Here is a 25761-nt window from a genome sequence, read left to right on the forward strand (position 1 = left end):
AGGCGCTACAAAGTGTAGGACAGTCATGTAGAAGGGAGGCCATTCCAGAGTAAAAGCTGAAAACACTCATATAAACTCATGATTCTTAGTCACGCTCAAGAGGACGTTCTGGAATTCCTCAGACAGAAGGATGAAATGATGTAGGACATGCCCTGGGAAAAGGAGGACAAACCGGTCATGCTGCCCTCATCTCATGCCCTCCTTGGTGGGGCATCCACTGGGTGACTTTGGGCAAGAAGTCACACTCTCTCAGCCTCCTCAGGGGAAGGCAATGGCAAACCTCCTCTGAACAAATCTTGCCAAGGAAACCCCATGATAGGGTTGCCATGAGTCAGAAATGACTTGGCTGAATCCACACTGCAAAATTAATCCCGTTTGACACTCCTGTGCGATGGGAGTTGTAGTTTTGTGAGGCGCCACGACAATACTCCCAAAATCCCAGGAATCCATAGCTTTCAGCCATGGCAGATAAAGTGGTGTGAAACTGGATTGATTTCTGCAGTGTGGACGCAGCCTTGAAGGCACAGAGCAACCAAAACAAAGCAGTGTATTGGTGTGAGTGTTGGCTATTAGACTTTGGGGACCAGAGTTCGAATCCCTGCTCCACTTTGACAACCCACTGGGAGACCTTTGGGCAAGTCACAATTTCTCTGCCTCAGAGGGAGCCACAGAGGAAGAAAAACCTTGCCAAGAAAGCCCAGTGAGAGGTTCCCATTTGACCCTAATTGCGCATGCGCAGAGCTGAGGCAAAAGGGCCCTCAGTAAAGACGGCGGAAGGGGCTTCAGTGCTGGCGGGCGTCGCGAGGCCAGGGAGCCGCTCCCATTGGCCAGGCGACCGCTATAACACCCACCCCTCCCGCCTCATGAATGGACCCAGGGGAAGGGTCCTCCGCCAACCTGGTCCAATCCTCCGCCGCCTGCGTCTCGGGGAGTGACGGCCGCGGGAGCCAATGGCAACGTCGCCGCCTTGCGCGGGTTGGCGGCCAATAGCAGCAGCAGCCGCAGCAGCAGCAGCAGCAGCTCCTCTCGTGTGTCCCCCCTCCCTTGCCCTCCCTTCCCCTCCTTCTTCTTCTTGGGTAACCAGCAGCAGCAGCAGCAGCAGCAGCAGGAGCGGAAGGCGGCAAGTAAGGAAGGGACAGAGGAAAAGGGGTTCGGGGGATTTGGGGAGTTCTGAGCGGGCGGGGCCAGCGCGAGGGGGGTCCGTGCGTCGGTTGGGTTGAAGGGAAGGTCAGCGCGCGCAGGCAGGCAGAGGCAACCGCCGCCAGGAAAGAGAGCGAGCGAGGGAGGGAGGAGGCTGGCGCGCGCAACGGTAGAGGCACCGCTGGCCGTTAAGGGAGGGGGGCTTCCTGGATGGAAAAGGGAGGGAGGGAGGGAGGGACTCAGAGCGGGGCTTTCTCCTCCTGAGGGGAACAGTGTGTGTGTGTGTAGGGGGGGTTATATGTATACACACAGACATATATACTAGCATATACACACACACACCAATACATATGTGTGTCTATATATGTGTGTATATACACACATAGACACTTACGTACAGTATATACATATGTATACGCACATTAATACATATATGTGTGTGCATACACACACACACATATGCATATTTATACACACAGAGAATACGTGTGTGTGTGTGTATTATACACATACACACATCCAAGGTGATTCAGGGAAGATGGTACAAAACCCCCAATAGGAACAGCTGTATTTTGGCACATCCATTGCGTGGCTAGGATTCCTGGTTTTAAAGGCATATAAATCCCCCCAAAGCAAACCTTTGCCACTTTATATAAGGGGCACCATTTTGCTGTGCCCCATTGTGTATAATGGGACTTGAGCATCCAGGGAGTTTGGCATCCATGGCAGGCGGCTGGAACCAAACCCTAGTGGCTGTCAAGGGCCCACTGTGTGTATATATACGTGTGTGTGTGCGTAGATATACAGTATAGATATGTATATATGTGTGTATAGTTTAATGGTGTGTGTATGTAGATAGATGTCTGTGTGTCTATAATAAAATCATGTGTTCATGTGTGTGTGTGTGTGTATACACAGAGAGACATATTCACACACACCATTTTACTATAGACACACACACACACGTATATGTCTGTCCATCTGTCTCTGTCTCTATCTATATATACACACACAAGCATCATCCATATACACAGAAGCACACGTTGTTGGAGTGGGGGGGGGGGATGAGGCCTTGGGTGGGCCTTCCTCTGGCCAGGGCTGAGGAGAAAGCATTGTGGGATGGAGGCACTCAAGGGGGGACATGAGCTGGCGGGTGGGTGGCATATGGTGTGTGTGTGTGTGTGTGTGTCCCAGTTCTGGGGCATCTTTTCCTTCTCTTCCTGCCTCCCCCCCCCTTTTTTTTTGAATGGAGAGATGGGGAGAGAATTGCTGAAGGATGGGAATTGGTTATATATACGTGTGTGTTCCTTCTGAAGAGAGTGTTTCCTCTATGGAAGGTGAGAGATGAAATTGTGGACTGCGCCGAGGACCAGTGAAACACTTCTGTCTGTGGAGCTTGAGTGCATGGTGGGGCAGAGGAGTGGAGTTTAGGGCTGCATCTGCACTGCTGAAATAACCCAGTTTTACACCGCTTTAATTGCCACGGTTCAGTGCTATGGACTTCTCAGAAATGTAGTAGCAAAGCTCCAGTGCCACAGCAAAGCACATTTCCCAGAATGGTATAGCACTGAGCCATGGTAGTAAAAGATGTGTAAACTGGATTGTTTCTGCAGTGTGGATGTGGCCTAGGTGAGAACCCACTCCTCCACCGCTGTCTGAGGTTTGGGGAGGAAGTTTATGTGGCTGCTAAAAGCATCATTTGAGTTTGAAACTGCTCTAATACCATAGAGCTCTCCCCCTTCGGGAATAATGGGGACAACGCTAAACCTCTTCTCAGAGATGACAAAATATCCCTCTCCCTGCTGCTGCCCTTTATGGGAATATAAAACTTGCAGTTGCAAACCAGGGCTGTCTTCAGCACACCTAGGCAGATGCAAGACACTGATTGGGCTCCCCCCCTTTTTTTTTTTTTAGTACAGTACTGTTGCTCAGGCAAATTATATGGCTTTTAGGCAAAACATTTCTGGAGAGGATCTCATTTCCAACACAATTTGTTCTTGGATATGGGCCATTTACCCAAGGATACTGGAGTGCAGTGAAGCTTGCTCCACCCTGGGAGGTTACCTTGCCCTTGTTCTCTGAAGGTGTTGGTTTTGGAGGGTGGGGCTCTGCACTGGGAATTTAAAAAAATGCTGCCATTCTTATGCAGATTAACCTGTCCCCTCCTGTCAGCTTCCCACACTCCCATAACGTTTCATAAATAGTGACTTCTTGTGTGCCTTCAAGTCATTTCCAACTTAGAATGATTAGAGTTGGAAGAGATAACAAGGGTCGTGGAGACCAACTCCTTGCTATGCAGGAATACACAATACTTATGGGGACTCTATTATGGTTTTCGAGACAAGATTTGTTCAGAGGACGTTTTTTCTGAGCCTGAGAGAGTGACTTGTCCAAGGACACTGAGTGGGTTTCCATGGCTGAGTGAGGATTCAAACCCATTCCTCCCCCCCCCCCCCGGCCCCCTTCTGGGCCTTCAGCTGCTTCTGGGACTGTCGGGGAAAAGGATGAACAGGTGTGTGCCTGCTCCTCTTCTTTCCCGTCTTCCATGTGCCAGAAAAAATGACTTAGCGTGCTTTCTCTGGCACACATGCCATAGGTTCGCCACCACGGATATAAGATTATAGGTGGATCTTAGGAACAGTCAGCCACCCAAAACTGTGTTGCTGCAGCAGTTTTAATTTTCTGAAGTACTTTAAGAATGTGTCTCTAATATATCCCAACTTGTGCATTAAGATCTTGTAGGGAGGCCCTGCTGGTATTCCTGATGATGGGCAAATCAGTAATGTTAGGGCCTTCTTGATAGCTCATAGTTTGTGAAACTCTCTCCTGGCTGAGATGGATTGGCCTCGATGCTAGTGAGTTTGCTTTGTGTCATCTTAACATGTTTTGGTTTTGTCCAGTCCTGGGAAGTTAAAATGGCTGATAGAGGATGTGGTGGTCATTTTCTGCTGTGGTCAATATATAGTGTTGAGAGCCTCCTGGCCTCTGGTCAGAATGAAGGACACAATATAAATAAATTGTGAATCACAAGTTGGGCAAATTTGTGGCCAGTTTTCTGCCTCAGGATTCTACCATGGGCCACATGGATGGCCAAAATTGTTCCCAAAAAAGAAAACAAATCTCTGTTTCCCAAAATCCACTTTTTTCTTTGAAAAATTGTGGGTATTTGGGGGAAAGGGTATTTTTAAAATGTTAAAATGAGTGTGTGCTCTTAATCCATGTAGAAGGTGAATTTACTTTCCTGGGCATTTGTGGGAGGCAGTTCAGGCTTTCTTGGGCCCACAAAGAATGATCCCCAGGGAGTCTGGATGGAATGTGGACCACAAAGACTGCCTTGTGGGGAGCACTTTGCTCCCGCCATCTTAGCACCAGTTTTTGGGATCTGTCTTGGAAGGATCAGAAGCAGTAGGTAGTACCTTTACCCCTTTCTGCCAAGTTGACCCAGAAGAAAACCTTGGTTAGTAGCTCTGAAAGTTTTCAAGTGAATCAGTGGCGATTAGCACTCTTGTCCATATTCCAGTAAAGGTTGTCTTCTAGTGTGGTTGAGATAGTGGAGCACAATCTGGATAAAACCAGTTTGGAAAAGATGTATATGTGAGCAGTAAATCGTGTGCTGTGTTTGAAATATAAACAAAGCTCAGACTTTGAAACTTCAGATTGGTTGTATGGAAAGTAAATAATGTCTGCAGCAATGGGAAAGGTATTGCTAACCTAGTTGAATGCAAAAGCCACTTTGTTTTGCAGTGACAGTATCTGAATATTCTACAGTTCTTTTTGGTTTGGCATAATCCTATTGTGTGGGTGTCTTTTTTAAAAACAGATGTGGCATTCTGGCAATTACTATATAAAAGAATTAACATTGCACAAAATATAAATCTATAAAATAGTAGACCACCTTTGAGAACTTTAAAAAGAATGTTTAAACATTTGTTTCTTTCCTGCACATTTTAAATTGCTTTCACTATTATCTGTATCATTCTTCATTCCTCTCAAGAATACAGGATTGCCTATATATGTACTTCATTCTTTTGGAACTGTTGCACTCTTATTTTTCCCCACCAGTATAAAGCCTCTAGCATTTGTCCTCATTGGCACCAGTTGAGTTTGGAGTTACAACAGGAGGGAAGGAGGTGTATGTGTGTATAACCTTTCAGAAACACTTTATATCTATGTGGTTCCATTTCGTTCATAATAAGTTCTACTTGTTATTCATTGCTGAGTGGAGGATGTATCTGTTTCTTGCTTGCAACTTTGGGTCTGTAGGTGTTTCCACCTTACAACTCCCATCAGGTTTAGCCAGCATAGTGAATGGTAAAGGATTATGGACATTGTCACCTGAGCAGATTGTCTTAGGTCTAAGATTCATTCATCAGCTGCCTGTTGGAGAATATTGACATTGCTGTTCTTATAGCTAGTTATGGTGCTCAAAAGTACGTGGTGTCTTTATGAGCATTGTATGTTCTGTTGTAACAAGGATAAGTTGTTTCCTTTATGAAAATATTTTCAGTGGAACACTTACCCTTTCTTTATTTGTCATCATATTCTATCTACATGTGGATAATTCAGGATGCAAAGGTGTGCATGTATTTTATATTCAGTTTTTTCTCTTCATATGAGAGAGCCCATAGATAGTGTACACCACACCCACCTATCGATTGACTGGAAAGGCCTTCAACAGTGTTTTCCACATGGAATCTAGGACTGGTCTACATGTAACTGTGTTATGCAAATTGGCGCACATTTTCACAGATTCACATTGATGGTTTATTGCCTTCCTTTTCCTGCACAGATTTGTATCTATTTGCATCTGTTTACCCTCTCTCTGCTGAAAATGCAAAGCCATTTGAATGTGTACGGTTATCCAAAGAAAGGTGTAAGGGGGGAGGTCCACACTAAATATTACAGGGCTGCTTCATTTGTTAGGCAAATTAGCTTTTGCAAGAGGTTGATAACCTTAGGACCATTTGGACCTGTTTATACCAATTCTAACTGAGGAGAACCCCAAGTTTGGAGTGAATTAAGAGAGTTTTATTTAGAAAAATATCATACACAATTAGCGATTCACAGACATAGCATTCATAACTAACCTAAATAGAACTACAGAAAGGTGATAGCAGAATCTTAGGAGTTTGCTGTGGGGTGATAATCACTTGTCTGATGAGTAGACCATGGGAAGCTGGAGTGAAGTGGCTCAGGCTTGGAGGTCTGAAGGCGGCACAGTTGCATACAAGGAGGACAACCTGGGACAACTGAGTATGCAGAGGCTAGGTTTTTGGAACAAATATTTATACCCGAAATATAGCCCCAAGAGATAGGCTATCTCACCAGGTAGCAATGTCTGGATGTCCTTTCCCAGGAATCAACAGCAGGATTCCAGACTGATTGATGATTTTAACTTTAGTGTGACAAAAACAGTGATTACAGTGATTGTATCAGGATATTCCCATGATGGATGGACAGGGAAGGTTGACTGGGAACACAACATAGTGGCTTACTGCTCTGAGTGCTTTGTTTCAAGTTGCAAGAGCAAATGCAGATGACTTGGCAGGAGGGAAGGAGCACTTAATACACCCATCTGAATTTGATAGTCTTGTTTACCTGGATCTGTACATGTCGCGGGATACACTCTTTTTTGTTCCCCTGAGAACTTAACCTAGTGTTTTTGAAAAGATCATCAGTCTCCCAAAAACATGCTATCTCCAGATAAGAAATATGAAATTATGAGGACCTCAAAAACATGGGGTATGCATGGGAGTGCTAACAGTATGAAGTGGACAAACAGCCACTTGTGCGGTAATGCAGATTTCAGCGGATACTCTGGTAAAAACGGCAACGCCTGTTTCTGCCGAGTTCAAGGAATTCAGTGTGTGTGTGCTTTGACTGGAATGAGGATATTTTAAACATGTAGACTAGCCCCTAGTCATCAAATGGGAAGGATAGATGCAACTGATAGTCTTCTGGCCTTAAGGGAAATACTTCTTAAACTTTTCTTAAACCAAGTCCAAATCCAAGTCTTCTGCTAGTCTGAGTTCATACCAATCCTCACTGATCACTACTAGGGCTGCAGTTTTATTAAACCTTTGCTCAGTATTCCTCCTGGGGCAGGAGAGAGAAGCTGACTTTAAAATGGAAATTTGTGCCATGCTGCCTTTATGAAATCTCAACATATTCTGCTGCTTTAAATTTAGGCCAAAGTGTGCTATTTGAAATATATTTACACAAAGAGCAATCTTTTGCTATTATTAGGATAGATATAGTTTTGTTGTCACAGCATTAAGGACTAACAGCATATTTGGATATCAGATTAAATTTGACAACAATATTGAAAGCATTAAACTCTTCATCATTTTTTATTCTGTGATGATCTGTATTAGCTAAAAATCTTCATATTCCTAAATAAGTTAAACAGTGATAGAAATCAATTGTTAGTCTTAATTAGAATAGACCCATTGAAAGAATAGTAACTTGGTAAGTCATCACTTAAGTTCCATTGATTAAGTGGGTCTATGTAGTTGGGAATAACAACTGGATTTTAATACTTAGCTTAAAAAAAATTTCAGTTTTTCCAAAATATTTAAATGTTTTATGTAAATATTGTCACCATTCCCCCAACATCTTAGATTATTATTCATTGGAAAAAGACCTTTTTGTAAAAAGTTTAATTTATTCTCTGCTTGTAAAACCACCATATTTCAGGATTCCTCTACTTCTTTTTGTGGTGAAGAAGGAAGAATGTGATAATCAAATGGGGATTAAGGGACAGTATTATTCTTGCCTTGTCTTCAACCCCAGACTACCTTCTTCATCGTGATTTGTCAGAATTCAAAGATGTAGCCATGGAGAGAGATCTTGTAGCACCTTTGAGGATAACTGAAAGAAAGAAGTTGGCAACAAGAGCTTCCGTAATGATAATATTTCTTTCTTTAGTTACCTCACCCCATGGATCAGGTAAACTTGAAGTATGAGCTTACCTAAACATGGTGTCAGTAAGTTGCTGAAAGGGACTGACTCCCCCTTGGCATATATCTATAATGCTCAGGTTAGCTCTGCCAAATTGCTTTTGTTGTCTTGCTAGTTACTAGTGCTGAAGGCCAGGGAGGCAATCCTTTCTTTAACAGATGCCTTGTGTTGGATGATACTTTAAAAATAAAAATGAAACATATATTTCAGTTCTATGTGGCTCTGATTCTCTTTTTGCTTGAAGTGTTTCACATCAAGCTAGGAGGACATTTTCAACTTAGTTGACCATGTTCATCTTTTTAGTTAAGGGAAGGAAATAGTAAACAGAGTGTATCATGGCAGTTTGAGATAAATAAAGCCAGTTTCTTAAATGGCTGGAAATGTTATCTGTTTTTGGTGAACATGTGCTGTACTGTTGCTGTAGTGCGGCAGTATGGTTAGTTTCTTGGTCTCAGCTGGAATCTCTAGATTCTTCACATTTTTCATGTTAATCAAGAAAGACCTTGAAACATTTTGAAATCTGATCATTTTCTTAATTTCTCAGTGATTTTAGTTTTCCTGATACAGCCAGTATATCAATGAAGTATATGATAATTGCTGTAGTAATATGCTGTAGTAAGAAGATGAGCCCTCCCTCTCTGCCGTCTAATACCATCCGGCCTCAGAGGGAGAGAAGGCTGGCTGGTTCCATCAGACCTGGCCTAAAAGTAAGAAGAAGAGCCCTCCCTTCAGTCCATCTGCCATGGTTTAGGCCTTGGAGGAAGAGAAGAACTGCTGGACTTAATTCCCCTTCCCACTGCCATTCCCTTCTCCTTTTGTGTCATATCTTTTTTAGATTGTAAGCCTGTGGGCAGGGAAATGTCTAATTAACTATCTGTATGCCGCTGTGAGAGCCTTTCAGGCTGAAAAGTGGGGTATAAATACAATAAATAAATAAACAAATAGTATTATATTTAGTATACTTTTGAAAAACAAAAATAAGATCATGTAATATTCACTGGCATATGCTTATGTTTTCTAGTTCAGAAGAGGAAGCAGTGTCTCATTCCAAACTGATCTTCTCTGGGAAATGGCTAAATTTGTTCCAACTTTTAAGAAAATTTGTAGAAAAGGAGATATACATGTGTAACATGCTTTCTATTAGGTGCAAGCAAGAGGAAAGCTAATATTAAGCACATATGGAACAGGTAGGATAAAAACAAATTAAAAAACCACCTTGTCTAGCTTTAGAATTAAGTTAGTTAAGTTAAATTTGAGAAAGCCATCCTAAATCAATCTTAATTTTCAGCAAAATACTTGGGCGTTGAGACATTTGTGCAAGCTGCCAGGGATGGGATAGCAGGAATATAACCATTACTGTACTTAGATCCTTTAATTACAGTGGTCCTCTACTGCTTGAATTTGGAGACACTGAAGAATTGGGCAGTAGTTCCACTAACCAGAATAAGTGCAAGTATGTGGAATACTACTTAGTCTTTCAAATGTTAAATTGATCATCTATTGGTTTCCCCTGTAGTAATCATGTCTTTGTTAATGTGGGATTTTTGCTGCAAACACAATTTAAAAATTAACTCCATATGTTTAGTGTGTCCTTTGTTATTTCAATATATTTGCACTGCTGCAAAGCTCAAAGTTCTAGCTCCTTTAATATTCTTTAACTAGAAAAGCTTAGTTTAGGTAGAAGTCCACATTTTATCTACAACATTTATCTCTTCCTTATGTTTTCTACCTCTTCCTATTTCCAAAACCTGACTTTTAAAGAAAAGTGAATTGATAAAGCTTGCACTTCAACAAAACAGCGATGTTGTGGTGTGTGTGTGTGTGTGTGTGTGTGTGTGGAGGGGGGGCGGAGAGAAACACAGCAGCTATTGTGTACTCAACAATGGTGCCTATAGCGCTTTAGACACTAGAATCTTTTATTGAGAGAAAATACAGGCCAGAATGCTGGAGCTGTTGGTCCCTGGTTGTTTGTTTTTGTTTTTTAAAAGTGCCTTCCCTTAGATGTTTGGTCATATCTGTCAAAACTACAGTACAGCTCAGTTCATTATTATCCAAATTAAAAGCATTGATCTTAAATATTGAATTTATGCATACATGTTTAATATAACAGTTAATATATTCTCTTCTGCAATAGTATGTGTGTTTTGTACCATCAAGTCATTTCCGACATATGGTGACCCTATCATGGTGTTTTCTTGGTAAGTTTTATTCAGGGGAGGTCTGCCATTGCCATGGTTAAACATATTTTGGTTGTTTTTTCCACTTGTTTTGTGAGTAGGTGAGCAGAAAATTAAGTACGACAGAGATACATCAAGTAAACTCTTGATCTTAAAATTTATCCTTGACTCTGCATAAAGTTTCTTACTATAATAGCACCTGTCCAAATCACTGAAGCAGATGGCATAGATATAGGATTTCTGTTTTTTCTTTGAGTTGAAAAGTTTTCTCTCTAGAATTAAGCAACTAATTGTCATTTTGTAACAACCATCAGTAAATATTGTACACAGTAAGACTATATGAATATGTTTATATACATATTGCCTAGCAGTTTGGAAATCAGTATGTCTTGATTGATAAATCAGAGCACATTCATTTATTGATAGTTTGAATTTGAGGAAGAACAATTCAAAGCCTCCTGCAATGGAGATGGTTGCATGTTGCAGAGAAGAACTGTCCTGTTTCTCCAATTTGATACATGAATGCCATGTCTCTCCCTTTATTATTTTCTGCTACTTAATCATGCTGGCAAATTTAACAAAGTAGTAGTCTTTCTTGTGGCACACTCAAGTACTAAGTAGAGACAGGTGATCTTTACATCTTAAAATGTTTGGTTAGGCTCTATGTCGGAGCTCTCTTCTTGTGACAGTATGTATGCATGAGCAGTGGCCATTAGCTTGAGATACAGAAGTGTCATGCCTTTAAATAGCAAAGGGTGAGCTGTTTGTAACTGCTGAAGTTCTTTTTGGCTGGTTTCAAGTGGAAAGGAGATAGGAGTACAGCCTATAAGCAAGGCATGTGTTACATGCTTTTTATACATGGAGAAAAATCTTATAGGCCAATAGTTATATAGCACCACAGGGTACAGTCTGCTTAAGACTTGCCCATGGATTTCCTAGGGCTACTGTTGCAGACAGAAGCAACAGCTTCAAAGCTCCAGGAAATTGCAAGATAGCAAAGTGACAGATGTTATTGGATTTTTGGTCATTTAGGTATTAGTATCTTCAGTTCGTATCATTAAATAATCTCTCTTTTCTAAAGGGATTCTCATGTCCCACAGATAATTTGTTGTACTTCCATGCTTATAACTGTTGCTATGTTGATTGTTCATAACATAAACTTTAGAGACTATGGGCAGTCTTCAGTCCAATCAACAAGACCAGCAGTTTCCATCATACTGGTGCAGTTTTTGGCATCTCTAAGAATATATTAGGGGCAAAAGAATTTACATTTTTTCCTTTATCATTATAATAGTACCTGGGCCAAGCTATCTGATATTTTAAATAGGTTTTATATTTAAATTCTGGCTTTATTTGGTTTATAAATAGTAGCACTGGAGGTTTAGCCATGGTGTGAACAGAAATGGGTTTACCTCTTTATGTAAGACCTCCTTTACTCCTAAAGCTTATATTTGCCTTGGGAGAGAGAAATTACTCTTATAGTGTCAGCAACTACTTTCTTGCTGGAATAAATGGAAGTTTGTTGGTGGGGGTAATTCATTGGTGGCATAGAAAGACAGGTTTCATTTTGCTCCACTTATCCTGTGACTTTAATTTGGATCAGAGGGACCCATTTGGCATTTTGTTAAAATGTTAAATAAAGTATAAATGCTGAAAGCATTTAACACAATGTGTACTTTGATCCAGGTTGTTTGGACTGGGATGTTTTACAGCATAGTTGGAGAACTAATATCATTCTGAAATAAGACTTGGGCTGAAGTATATTTCCTACAACAACAACAATATTTATTCTATGGATCAATACCGGGGACAACAACAATTAGCAAACAACATCAGTTAAAATACACATCAATTTAAAAATACAAATAAGATATATGCATATTAAAACATTAGTTTTAATGCTCTTTTAAACTCAGGTCCTAAACACCCTGCAGAAATCATCCAGTCTGAGATCACTTTAACTGCCCTGGCTCAATTCTAGGGAATTGCGGGAACTACAGTTTTGTGAGACATTTAGCCTTCTCTGTCAGAGAGCTCTGGTGCTACAATAAACTACATTTCCCAAGATTCCCTAGCACTGAGCCAAGGCAGTTAAAGCAGCTTCAAACTGGATTATTACTGCAGGGTGTTTTGGACCCCATACAGCATATTCAGCTGTTGAATCTCTTCCAGCAGGTTATTCTACAGTGCAGGGGTGGCTGAAGAAAAAGTCCTCTGGCTGACAGTTGCCAATGTATGTATTTTATATTTTACAAACTTTACATTTATATTTAAATTATATTTTATATTTTAAAATCAGGGTCTTTGCTAGCATATTTTAGATCTTTCCCCCCACTTGGCTGCTAGCCATATAATAATAGCATTTTGCCCTCAAGAACTGATACATAAAATAAGATATGATACATCTCTGTAAGTACAATCAGCCCTCCTCATAGGCGGACTTGCCTTCCATGGCTTTGAGCTTACACGGAAGGCAAGCCCCATTAGAAGTAATGAGGTGCATACCCATGCCATGTGCCCATGTGTCGTCACGTGCACGTGCCTAATTTTTTCCTATGAGGCTTGAGCATACACTATTTTTCCCATACGCGGTGGAGTCGCATATAGAGAGGGCGGACTGTAACTGGTTTTAGAAGACTGGGTTCATTTTAAAGTGGCGAGAAAGTAGTGATTTAATCAATAAGTAGTAAATGACTTAGGGAGTTGGGTATATTTCGCCTGGAGAAGAGACGGTTAAGAGGTGATATGGTAGCCTGGTTTAAGTATTTGAGGGGATGTCATATTGAGGGTGAGGCAAGCTTGTTTTCTGCTGCTCCAAAGAATAGGACCTGGAACAGTGGATGCAAACTACAGGAAAAGAGTTCCTCAACATTAGGAGGCACTTCCTGACAGCGAGAGCTGTTGGGCAGTGGAACGCACTGCCTTGGAGAGTGGTAGAGCCTCTTTCTTGGGAGATATTTTAAACAGAGGCTGGATGGCCATCTGTCGGGGATGCTTTGAACATGAGTTCCTGCATGTGGTTGGGCTTGATGGCCTTGTGGTCTCTTCAAACTCTATGATTCTATGTGTTGGCTGGCAGTAACTTTTTTTTAAAAGCAAAACTAGATTTACTGTATGCATTCTGGAGACCAGGGCTTGAATTCTTGCTTGGCCATGAAAACCCACTTTCCATATGGATGACCTTGGGCAAGTCACACTTTCAACCTCAGAGGGTGGCAGCAGTAAACCCCTTCTGAAGAAATGTGCCAAGAAAACCCCATGGTAGGTTTGCCTTAGGGTCACCATAAGTTGGAAATGACTTTAGGACACACAACAGCAACTACAAATGAAAAATCTTCTCAGTTGCATTATCTTTCTGGTTATATTGATTTGATAGCCATTAATAACTGTACAGGTTGGGGTGATATTTTACAACTGTAGGTACTGTTGTAGTATACATGAGCTATGTTGAGGAGCCCTGGTAGTGCAGTGGTTAAATGCCAGTACTGCAGCCACTCACTCACAAACCACAAGGTTGTGAGTTCAGTCCCAGCCAGGGGCTCATGGTCGACTCAGCCTGGCATCATTCTGAGGTCACTAAAATGAGTACCCAGCTTCTTGGGGGCAATTAGATTACAGTTCTAAACCACTTAGAGACTGCTTTGTGTGGTATGAAATGGTATATAAAGGAAGCTGCTATTGCTATGTTTTATAGCTCCTGCAAACATGAGAGTTAGTTTTAATATGAGAAACAAATGGCTAATTTTAAAAATCTTTTCATATATAGAACACATATCTAGAATCACAATCTTCAGGGTAATCTTTAGAAGAAAAATATTCCCAAATCACCCTTTTGTCAACTGAAAACATGTCAACTGTCTGTTGGGCATCCTGTAAGCGATACAATACTAGTTCTTCCCCACCACAGTCTTTACCTTACCTGTGAAGCAGGATTGGCAAAACAATAGAGAATTTTCCGCATTTAAAAACATTTCTATTTATAATCAGTAATTTGAATTAATGAGTTTTTTTAATTTCTGGACAGTTGGTTTTATTTTGAAATATATGTGTGTTCCCTATTTGAAATGACACCAGTATATAGAATACTTTGTAGGTCTTTGATTGCAGTGTGATAGGTAAAATGTGATGCCATCTGTTGATTAATACATTCATACCCTTTGTAATGGTGGGTTAAATGTGGTTGCATAAGGGTCACTGGTACTTTGTTAGTTCAGTTTGTGACAGAGATCAGTACAATTGGAATCAGTTAACTCTAGACTTACTCATTGTACAGCTTTTTAAGTTGCTTGGAGATTGTGTATTCTCTTGTCAGGTTTCCTGATGCAATTTCAATATTTTATGTAGTCCCTTGTACAGATATTAGATGTGCTTCTAATTCTAAATTATTTAGAGTGTTAATGTATACTTCCAAATTCCCAGTTTAGTATTCTTCTCTGAGTAGCTGTGTAGAATACATGCAGAACTTCATTTAGGCTCAATACTTTGTACATTTGCACTTGTGTACAGTATTTGTGCTTTAGGGGAACAAAGCAAAAACTGGAGAGGAGTCAAGGAAATTCATGATGAAATTGGAGACATGTGTCATGATATGAAAAAGATAGTCTTTATTTGCTACGTTTTTGTTTGCTATAGCTTGCTGTGTTTCAACTTGTAGATGCTTTTAAGGCCTTTTTCAGAGGGATGTATAAAAATATCACAATAGAAGAATACATAAATGAATGATAAAAGTGGATTCTGCACCATCATTATCCAAAGATGGGGAAGAACTCAAACGACCAAGTAGATCTTTACAGTAGATCATTTCCCTGCTTCACCCATTCCATCTTGTTGCTTCTGCCTCCTGGTTTCTCTGCTATACTGGTTTTGGGTTTGCTATATATTTCATGATCTTTATTATAGCAGTCTTTATTCTATTCTACACTTTTTTCTGGTTACTTTTTTAAAAACCCTTTTTTGTTTCTCCTGATCTCTTCTCTATATTTGTGATTAATATGGAACAGGGAAAGAGTTTAATCTGCAGTCGAACTTGAAGAAAAATAAAATTTCGTCTGATCAAACTTCATCAAAACCTCCTGATTTGCCACAATTACTTGATTAGCCAGGTCAGACTGCGGTGTGCAAAGAGCCTCTCCAATGTTCAGTAAAGACAATAACTATTTTGCTAACTTGGGAATTGCAGCTCCAGTCTATGTAGGAAGTAGTTTAACCCTCCTGAACTGTAACAGATACTTGGCTCTTACTAGGCCAGGCCAGTGATGAAGGGGGCAAATGAAGAAGAAAATTGAAGCAAGTTTGGCTTTTGATGGGGAAGGGTACAGACCTGCTATTTTCTGATCTTTTTTACCCACTAGCATTGCCCTTGCCTTTTGTTTATTATAAGAACAGAGGTACAACAACAGGAGCAATTTGTTCTCCTTAGAGAACTACCTTTTCCTCTACAAGTCCTGATAGGCTTACTGGTGTTTCCAAGCTCAACAGCAAGAGTATCTGCTGCCTCCTTCAAGTGGCTATAATTCTTAAGTAAATAATTTAAACAAGAATTACTTCACAACAGGTTTCCTGAATGGTTGGGTTGTATTGTGGTTCCAGAATTGTGAATTAAACTCAAGCTTGGCCTATTAAAATGATATTGTCATCCAATCTACAGTTGCCTCTCCATTTGCACGGACATCATATTTGCACCCCTTGCTTACTCATGAGGAGCAGAGGGGATTAAAATGGGGTGCGTGCTTGTAGCAGCTTGCAGGCATGCACCCCCATTGAAACCTATGGAGCTTGAATATGTGTGAGTTTCTCTTTTTGCGGGGGGGGGGGGGCGGGGCAGGGCGGAACGGATCCCCTGTAAAAATGGAGAGCTGACTGTATTACTTTTTTCAGGCACATGGCTAAAAACAGCAACACCCCCACCCCCGAAACCTTCACCTCCTTTAAGATATGGGCAGGTTAACTGCTATCTGTCCTCTAATTATGGGTATGGTGTATTTTTCTGTCTGCTTTCTGGCAGCAGATACCATCAAATTAATGTTGCACTTGTAATATAGTGGGTGGGCTTTCTAAATAAGAGGAAGAAGAGACTTTCAGGTCCTTTCTTATAGAACAGTTTTTAAACAGCAAGAAGCAATTTATGGTGTGCTTCCTGAAAAAACGGAGGTGCCACTAGTAACTGCTGTTAATGCAAAGTTTTCCATGCTTCACATTTGACTCACTGGTATCTATAGGTAATGCTCGTTAATCTAACCATTGCATTAGTTTTAGTACAGGCTGTGTTTATCATTCTTGTTAAAATATGTGTTGGATCCATATTGATTTTAATGGTTTTAATGTTTAATATATTTTAATGGAGTATTAATATGTAACAAACTATTAACACATGCAAGAGTAGATCTTACATAATTTAACTTGAAAATGTGTCGGTTTGCAAAGCCACTGTCATCATTTGGATCAGTATACATTTGTGAATCTAAGTTGTTCAGACAACCTGATGTGTTGTTTCTTTTCATTTAGTATTGTGCTGATACATGTCTAAAGGGCCCAAACAAACTTTAAGTAATGTATCAACATGGCTTTAGGGCCCGAACAGACAGGCCAAAATAAAGCTGGTTTGGTTCACTTTGGAGGTATGCTGTTTAAATGATGCATGAGTCCTAAGAGGCTGGAAGCCGTGCTAAAGTCGTGCTCCAGTCCCAAGAACTGGAGCACGGCTTTGGTGCAGCTTCTGGCCGCTTAAGATGCGTGTGTCATTTAAACAGCATACCTCCAAAGTGAGCCAAAGCAGCTTTATTTTGGCCTGTCTGTTTGGGCCCTAAAGCCATGTTGATACATTACTTAAAGTTTGCATCATCATGGCATAGTCCAAAGTTCCAAGGTTACACATACTACAACACATTCTATTTGCATCATGGCCACATCCGTAACTTTTTCCACTAGTGCCTGTTTGCAGGAAATCTGCAGAAATGCAGTGAGAAACAATATTGTCCTACATTCAGCACTACGAATTGGATACATTTTAGTCTGCCAAGGCTGCCTGCCTGCCTGCCTTCAGTAGTGAGACATTTCAAAGTGTACTCTTTTGTTAGAGACCAATCACACCCACCTTTAAGATCTGCTTGACTTCAGTATTTCCCATATTGTGTTGATTCCTCCTCTCCACCAGCCAGAAAATTGAATGTTGGTTGCTTATGTTCATTCTAGGAAGATGTTGTGGCTGCTTCCCTTTATTTTCTGTTGGAGCCTCTGGAAGATGGCCAAATGGATCTTCAAAATCACTCTTGAGTCATTTGTGTGTGTATGTAGGAATCAAAAAGAATAATCGTATGATTTTCAGCCATTCTGGTATGAGGATAGACACAGATTTGATTATGAATTTGGATATCCAGAGGAAGTCATTTACATCCCATTTTCTCCTTGACAGCCCATGGCTAGAATATGTGAATTACCTGGAAAGCCTTCACTGGATGGTGTATATTCCATTCTGAACTACTTGAATAACACAATACTAGATACAGTTTTATTTCTACAAAGCAGACTAGTTATGGGCTTCAAGCCAGCACCTTAAAAAATCCTGTCTCCACTCTTTCTTCAGTGCCCACAGGACAAATTTTCACTCCTTTGTTTTCATGTTTACACCTGAAGTGTTTCCTGAAGGGCTGCACTCCATTGTCCCATGACAACTCACAGATTTCAAACATGGAATTTGAACTTCAATTTTCTGCACCTTATTGAGAGCAAACTTTGAAGTGATCTAGAAGATCTCTCTTCAGCCATTCTCCATAAAAGTCATATTCTTGGTTGAACATGAAGAGTCTCTCAGCTGCCAGCACTCTCAGTGAGGGATCATATGGGTGCCTTCAATTATGAGCAAGTTACATTTGTACTACCTACAATTCTGCCTAACTTTCATGTGTCTCAACATTTTGTTACCATTTTTATGTGTGAGACTTTCTCATTGCTCCAAAAGATTATGGCATTCTTTGCACTTGTATATGCCCCTTAAAGTGCAGATCCATTAGACAGTTGGATGTGTTGCTTCATTTCTCTGCCTCTATCACCTACAGTATGTCCAAGTTCACTGAATAAAGATTTGTGGTGTCCAAGTGTATAGTGTCTCAAGTCCCTACTCCTGATGTCAGTACATGCCGTTTAATCTATGGCCGTATCTGTGACTTTTTTCCATGGATATATCACTGTAAGAGTTCTTTACAGCTGTGGCCTGGAGTATTTCTTCATTTTCATTCAGTATTCAAAATAAATTTCAATCTACTGGAGCTGTATTTGGCAGGGAAGTGCTTCAGAGTGTGTTTTTCTACATAAGCAATAGCCTCTCCCACCCTTAAAGATGGGTCCTATTTGGCATGAGTACCTCTTCTGTACCTGTTAAGAGAATGGAACTTTAGTTACTGTGGAGATTCATTTTGGGAACTTGCAGAGGAAGAATCGACATCCTGTCAGGCTGTGGGTGCCTCTCCTCATCCTGATTATTTTGTTCAGGTGTTTCCTGAGCAGATCCAGAAGATCTGGCCTCTTTAATGTTGTTTTTGTATTTCTTCCTGCCAGCTTTTTTGTTTCTCTCACATTAGGTAGTGGATGTTATCTCTGTCTCTTGGTTCTTTGTGTAGCTTCTTTCTGCTGTACAAAGAAATGAAGGGGGGCAGGAGGAGTCAGCTGTAAAAGGGTATGCTTGGTCACCTGATTCCTTGCCTGTGTCTGGCCAGTGATAGTACAAGAGCCACTTTATGTGGATTCCCCTCTGCATCTTCCCAGGATGGACTTTTTCAGTAAGTAATTGATGCTCTATTTTATTTATGCTAGATCAAATGTTGCATTTTTTAAATAAATGTAATTTGGAATATATTCCTATGAGCAGATATTTATGTTTAAGTGATGCTGAGAATCAGAGACTTAATACACTTTTAAATTCTCTTTAAGATCACAATGGTATCCATCCCAGAATATTACGAAGGCAAGAATGTCCTCCTCACTGGAGCTACTGGCTTCATGGGAAAAGTTCTACTGGAAAAGCTGCTACGGTCCTGTCCAAAGGTGAAAGCGGTTTATGTGTTGGTGAGGCACAAAGCAGGGAAGGCACCTCAAGAACGAGTGGAAGAAATGATCAACTGCAAGGTATGATTAAAAATAAATAAATCTTACTGTTGTTTTTGATAGAAGAGCCAGTTGAAAATTCTTATCAAAGATGTTTTTGTCTAACAGTGTGATAATACATGTGGAAGTAGTGCCTTCCTATTACAGAGCCATGTGATTATCATAGATCACAGCTAAATTAATCTGATAGAAGGAAATCACAAAGACTTGATTTGGTGAAATTAGAGTTACCAAATTGGACACACTGAATAAATTGTGAATAACCAGCCATTTGATTGCATTCTGCTACTTGTGAATTATAGGGTAATACTGATTGTAATCCAATATAATGCATTGTAGTTTGGAGGATGAAAGGTAAAATCATTCTTTGTCCCAAACTTGAATTTTGACTGAGTGACAGTGCTGTATTACACTTAATTGACATTTTGATTTCCCTACCCCGGCTACAGCCTTGTAGCCCAAGGGTGGGGAAGTGTGGACTGCATGCATCCCCACTCTCTTTTTTGTGACTCCCCAAAGCCCCTAGACCACTTCCATTCATTTTTTTTCCCCAGGCAACCCCCCAATCAAAGTAGGAAAAGGCGGTTACTCTCTAGATGTTCCTTCCTGTCCCCTTCCCCACAGTGATTGAAAATCAGCTGCAAACTCTGATGTTTGAAACCAGAAAAAGACCCGCAGTCATTTTCTGGTGCTGTTCATGCTGACTTAGAGCAAAAAATGTAGCAGTATGACATGCCACATGTCTGCAAGGGCAAAAATTGACCTTGGCAGTTGCCACAGTTGTCTACCCATGAAGCACAGGGACAAACCATTTGTATAACAGAACCCTCTAAAACTCTAGCAGTGAGCGCAGTCTGAGGAGCACACGCAGTTGATGACCCGGGTCTTAAAATTGCTTTGGTTGATATATTTTCACAATTGGCTTGTGCAGCATAGTTTAGCAATTATGACTATTTCTTCAGAAGAAACTAAATTTCTTTAGACAACATATTAAATGGTCATTATGCTTTGCTTGTTCTATTTTGTTCTCTGAGGCAAATTATATTCAATTTTCAACACTTCCCTTTAACACTAACTGTGTTTTTACAGTGAATAGAGTAGTAGAGTTCCTTGTGTTTATCAGGTAGTTCTTTGTTAACTGGTTGAATATGTTTTGGGAAACATTGAAAAGTCTTCTGCTTAATCAGTGTAACACTGGTAATCAGAGGTTAAAGGATGGTGGAGAGTGAATAAGGGCACTCATTGTGAAAGTGGTAGGATTCTGTAGTGTAGGATTCAAATATCAGGTGTTTTTATTACTTGATCTTGTGAAGAGGATGAGTTTGAGCCATTCTGCATAGAATAATACTGCATAGAATAATATAGTCAGACCGCCGCGGTATCGGCAGACTTTTCATCCATGGATTTGAGCATCTGCGGATAGCAAGCCCCCTTTCCCCAGTAGGGGCAACCACCTGAAGGGCAAGAGCCAGGAAGGGCACTCCTGCCACTGCTGGCAGGTAACCCTTCCTTCCCACCCTGGAATGGACAGGCAGGTGGGTGAGAGGCTCCACTAACTCTCACTGCTGCCGCCACTGCCAACAGCTCCTACTAGCACCCAGGAAGGAGGCTGAATCTTTCCTGTCACCCAGGTCTCCTCAGTCTCCTTGGGTGGGGCACCACCACCTCAGAGGAGCCTCTTTTTCGGGGGGGGGGCACCCTAACTCCAATGCGGTAAGAGGGAAGTAAGAGGGAGGCTTCAGCTCTCACCTGGGAAAGAGCCATTCCCGGCAGAAGCTGCCAGTGGCCGCTCCCAACAGCACCACAAGACACACACACACAGAGCTCAGGATCCCTCCACACCTCAGTGTGCCTCTGAGAGCACAGGGTCCCTACCTGTCCCTCTGGCTCCCCACTCAGGGAGCATGGCTGGGGCCTCCTGTCCCCAGTCAGGAAGGTAACGGGCTAGGCTGGTGGGAGAGGCTGCCTCTCCCTGCCCCTCCCCAGCTGAGGCAGCTGCTTCCCTGCCCCTGAGGTGCACCTGGCAGAGCCAACAGGAGTTATCTCTACTGAGAACCATCTTGCCCCAATCTGGTGCCCCCCAGACTTTGTAAGCCCAACCGATCTCGGTGCGGTGCTGGCAGTCAGGGCCATGGAGAGACCTTGGCTGAGTACTGCGCGGAGCCGGTGGCGGAACTGGCAGGCAGGGAACTTGAGCATCCATGGATTTTGGGATCTGCGGTGGGGGGATGTCCAGAACAGATTCCCTTGTGGATACCTAGGGCCCACTATGCCCTTTGTGGATGTTTGAATGGAATGTATTCTGGGAGATTAGAGCTAATACTTCAATATATCCCACCATTTACAGAGTCTTAAGCCTATGGGCCTCGTGTCAGAACTGATAGGAACTTGATTCCCCACTGCACATCATTATGTATCCTATCAATGAAATTCAAGCTTCCATGTCTACCACATATTGAACATCCATCCCAAATCCAAAATGCCCCAAAAAATGAACCTTTGAGTGCTGATATGATGCCTCAAGTGGAAGATTCCACACTTGACCTCAGGTGATGCGTTGTGGGAAATAACATAGGGCAGCAGTGGGGGCAGTAGTAAGCCCTGGCTACCTGGCATGCATTGCTTGCCCCGCTCTCACCTCTAGGAGCCTACCAGCTGCCTGCTTCCACCTTCAAGGCTGCAGCAGTGAAACTTTTTTTCATTTGTTCACAAGGCAGAAGCAGATGGCTGGCAGGCTAGGGGAGGCAGGGAAGTTTGAAGAATATGCGCCTGGTGGCACATGTTTACCACAGCCCCCACTGATGTCCTGGAACTATTGTCCTGGTCACACTAAATCTCCTGGGATTTTTTTTGGGGGGAGGGGTAGGGGGTGGGGTGGGGAGGTGAGTGTTATTTTAATACTGTCAGCCCTCGGTATCTATTAATCTTTTACCCATGGATTCAAGCATCCACAACTTTAAAAAATTATATATACACACACGCGCACACACACACACACACACACATTCTAAAAGCAAACCTTGTTTTTGCCATTTCGTATAAGGGACACCATTGCTTTATGCCGTTGTATTTAATGGAAACTCAGCGGCTAGCAAGGGCCCACTGTATTACTGCATTTTCAGTTCCTGCTTGGTTTAATCCAATATTTAATGTTGATGAAAATGTGGTGGTAAGATATTGTTGAAAATGTCAAAAAGGCTTGTAGATACATTTATGTCACTTTATCTTTTCACTATTAATGGTATGTCATATTGCTTACTGCTCAGTAGTTATGTGTGAATAAATGTAAGAACATGATTTCTTATCAGGAACAATGGCAAACAACCATAGATTGTCCACATGTGTGGCTGACATAATGGCACCTTAGCTGTCTCATGGTACAGTGTACACAAACTTTGTTTCATACACATTATTAAAAATATTATATAAAATTACATTCAGGCTATTTGTATAAGGAGTATATGAAAAATAAAATGTATTTTTCATATACTCCTTATACAAATAGCCTGAATGTAATTTTGTATAATTGGGTCCCATCTCCAAGTTTTCTCATTATGTATATGCAAATATTCCAAAACCTGAAAAAAATTCAAAACACTTCCAGTCCCAAGCATTTTGGATAAGGGAGAGTCAACCTTTATTTTATACCCAAAATGGCATCTTCCACACACAAGAGGGAAGATAGAGTCAGTGTTAGGGGAGACTCCAGTATTCTTAAACCCCCACCGCCAAAGAACAGTTGTGTAAAAAAATTAATGCAGAACACTGAGAGTTTAAGTGGAAATGAATAGGAGAGGAGATGGAATAAAATAGAATCATAGAGTTGGAAGAGACCACAAGGGCCATCCAGTCCAATCCACTGCTGTGCAGGAAATCACAATCAAAGCATCCTCGACAGATGGCCATCCAGACTCCGTTTTAAAACCTCCAAAGAAGGAGATTCTACCATACTCCGAGGGAGTGTGTTCCACTGTCGAACAGCTGTTACTGTCAGGAAGTTCCTCCTAATAGCGAGGTGGATTCTCTTTTTCTGACAGCTTTGTGTATCCGTAGATTCTGTATCCACAGATTCAATCATCCATGGCTTGGAAATATTTCTTTAAAGCTCCAAAAGCAAATTCTCATTTTGCCATTTTATATCAGGGACCACATTTTATTATACCACTGTATATAATGGGACTCAAGCATCCATAGATGTTAGTATCCACATAGGCTCTTGGAACCAAATCCCAGTGGATACCAAGGGCCCACTGTAGTTAGAAAGAGCGAATATAGGAAAGAGATACAGAGATACAATCTTAACTTGGATAGACCACTTCTTGTATAATTTAGTTCCCAAATAGTTAATTTTCTAGTTCATATTTAAAATAGCTATAGAGGTGCAAGTCAGATTTGCTCATTAAAATAATTGTATCACTTTACTGATTTTTATATAGCACAGAGCAAGCACCAGTATGTTCACCTCCCACAGCTTTGAAAAAGCTAAAGTAAAGAGACTCATTTTCACTCGTTCTAATTCATTTCTTTGATAAACTGAAACATTTTTAATAATATAATAATAATAGCGATTTATTTGTAGCCTGCCCAATCACGTAGAATCAGGGCGGGTTACAACAGTGAAAGAATACAACACAAGTCAAATAAATATAAAAATTAAATACAAAGTATACTCCTATAATAATTATACAAAATAAATATAAAAATACTAGAATAAATAAAATACAAACATAGCAATGCAAAATACAAAATCCAAGATATATAACTTAATAATAATTAGGCATAACATAACATATTCATCTAACTGACAATATCCAACACTTCCCTGGCAGCAAAAAATTACAGTGCAATACGAGTAATAAAACAGCAATAATACAATAGCAACATGAGATTAGTCCCTTATACTCCCACAAGCATTAACTAATAATAACATTCCTCTCAATTTTAAAATAAAGAAAACAATTGCAATAGTTCAAAACCCAATCAGATTCCACAACCTGTCTCTGCATCAGCCTCCCTCTCAGTAAATGTTGCAGCTGAACATTTCTATAGAAATGCATTTTTTGTTGTTTTGTATTTCAGCTTGGAAAGGTCTGTTACAATTGGTCCTCAACCTTTTGCTGGTTACAGTGCAACCCCCACCCACCCCACGCCGAAAGTGGAAAAACCACAAATATAGGCTCACCAATTTTTTTTAACCTGAAAGAACACTTTTTTAGGCATGTGTAGGTCATCCAGCATGACTCTGTGGTCAGTGTCTTGCAGACATTAGCCAAAGAATCATGCTGGAGGACCTATAGATGCCCAGAGAGAACACTTTTTTTTTTTGGTGACAGGCAAATACAGTAATGATTGTGGGTAGAATTGAGTGTGTTGTGACAGCCCTGTGGAGTCTTAGATCTGAAAGTTAGGCTCTAGTTTATTTAGAAACATCCCTTCAGTGTTGTCTATGTATACAATGGGCCTCTGGTATCTGCTGGGGTTTGGTTCCAGGACTCCCTGTGGTTACCAAAATCCATGGATGCTCAAGTCCATTAAATACAATGGAATAGTAAAACTGTGTCTATAAAATGGTAAGATCAATGTTTGCTTTTGGGGCATCTGTGTGAAATACACACACACACACGTCATGGATGGTTGAATCTCTGGATAAAGAATTTGTGGATACAAATAATCAATTGTATTAGGATTCCTATTGTAGATTGGATTGAAGCTGAGAGAATACAGCTTATCTGCAACAGCGTAAACTCTTTCATCTTCATTTATAGGTTAGACTAAGGCCTAAAACAGACAGGCCAAATAAAGCGGCTTCCAGACACTTGGGGGCATGGCGCGCAGATGACGCACACCCCCTGTGTGGCTGGAAGCTGTTCTGAGGCCAACTAATGGGGACCAAAGCCTCTGGATAAAGGAGTGGTGAAAGTCCACTCCTTCCCAGCGACTTGTTTGAGACCTCAGCGGTGGCCCACTATTATAACAGTGTGTGAGGTCACTGCAGTCCCCGGCTGATTGCGGGGCGATCGCAGGCAGAAAAGTCAGAGGCCGCTTTATCATGCCTGTCTGCTTCGCTCATAAGAGAGAATAGTGTGTAACCACTTTACAGTGTGGTATATTGCTGTACTCCTAAGAGAAGTTGGAAAGCTGTGCTGGGAATAGCTTACAGCAGTCCTGCAAGGTAGACCATCGTTAATATTACTTTTGAGTGATACCAATGACTATGTAACACATACAGTGGCTCTTTTTGCCATGGCTGCAAAAAAGATTAGAAAGAGAGTTAAACAAAATTGCCATAAATTGCCATGGAGACGCCAAATATTAATTAGAATTTATGATTTTATTGTATATGTTTACTATTATTCAGGAAAGATGTCTCTTTTTCCTTTTGTCC

The 25761-nt window shown here is 41.1% G+C and overlaps 1 protein-coding gene across 9 annotated transcripts in view; it reads left to right on the plus strand.

Moving 5' to 3' along the window:
• Positions 1 to 1026: 1026 nt before the first annotated feature.
• The window catches only part of LOC149314489 (fatty acyl-CoA reductase 1), a 62812-nt gene continuing 38077 nt past the window's right edge, over positions 1027 to 25761 (plus strand). For 2 of the 9 annotated variants that reach the window (XM_089521221.1, XM_089521220.1), the window contains exons 1-2: positions 18903 to 19051; positions 19203 to 19397. In XM_089521221.1, the coding sequence (XP_089377347.1) occupies positions 19010 to 19051; positions 19203 to 19397 (237 nt within the window). In that variant the 5' untranslated portion in view covers positions 18903 to 19009. Of the gene's footprint in view, positions 1125 to 7620; positions 8089 to 9121; positions 9288 to 12449; positions 12511 to 18900; positions 19052 to 19202; positions 19398 to 25761 lie in introns of those variants that run through there. The other 7 variants (XM_089521223.1, XM_089521224.1, XM_089521228.1 and 4 more) reach the window with 6 other exon arrangements.

This window comes from Sceloporus occidentalis, unplaced genomic scaffold (assembly GCF_023333645.1).
Source record: "Sceloporus occidentalis isolate IW3139 unplaced genomic scaffold, rSceOcc1.0.p SCAF_4, whole genome shotgun sequence".
In the NCBI taxonomy this organism is placed as follows: Eukaryota; Metazoa; Chordata; class Lepidosauria; order Squamata; family Phrynosomatidae; genus Sceloporus; species Sceloporus occidentalis.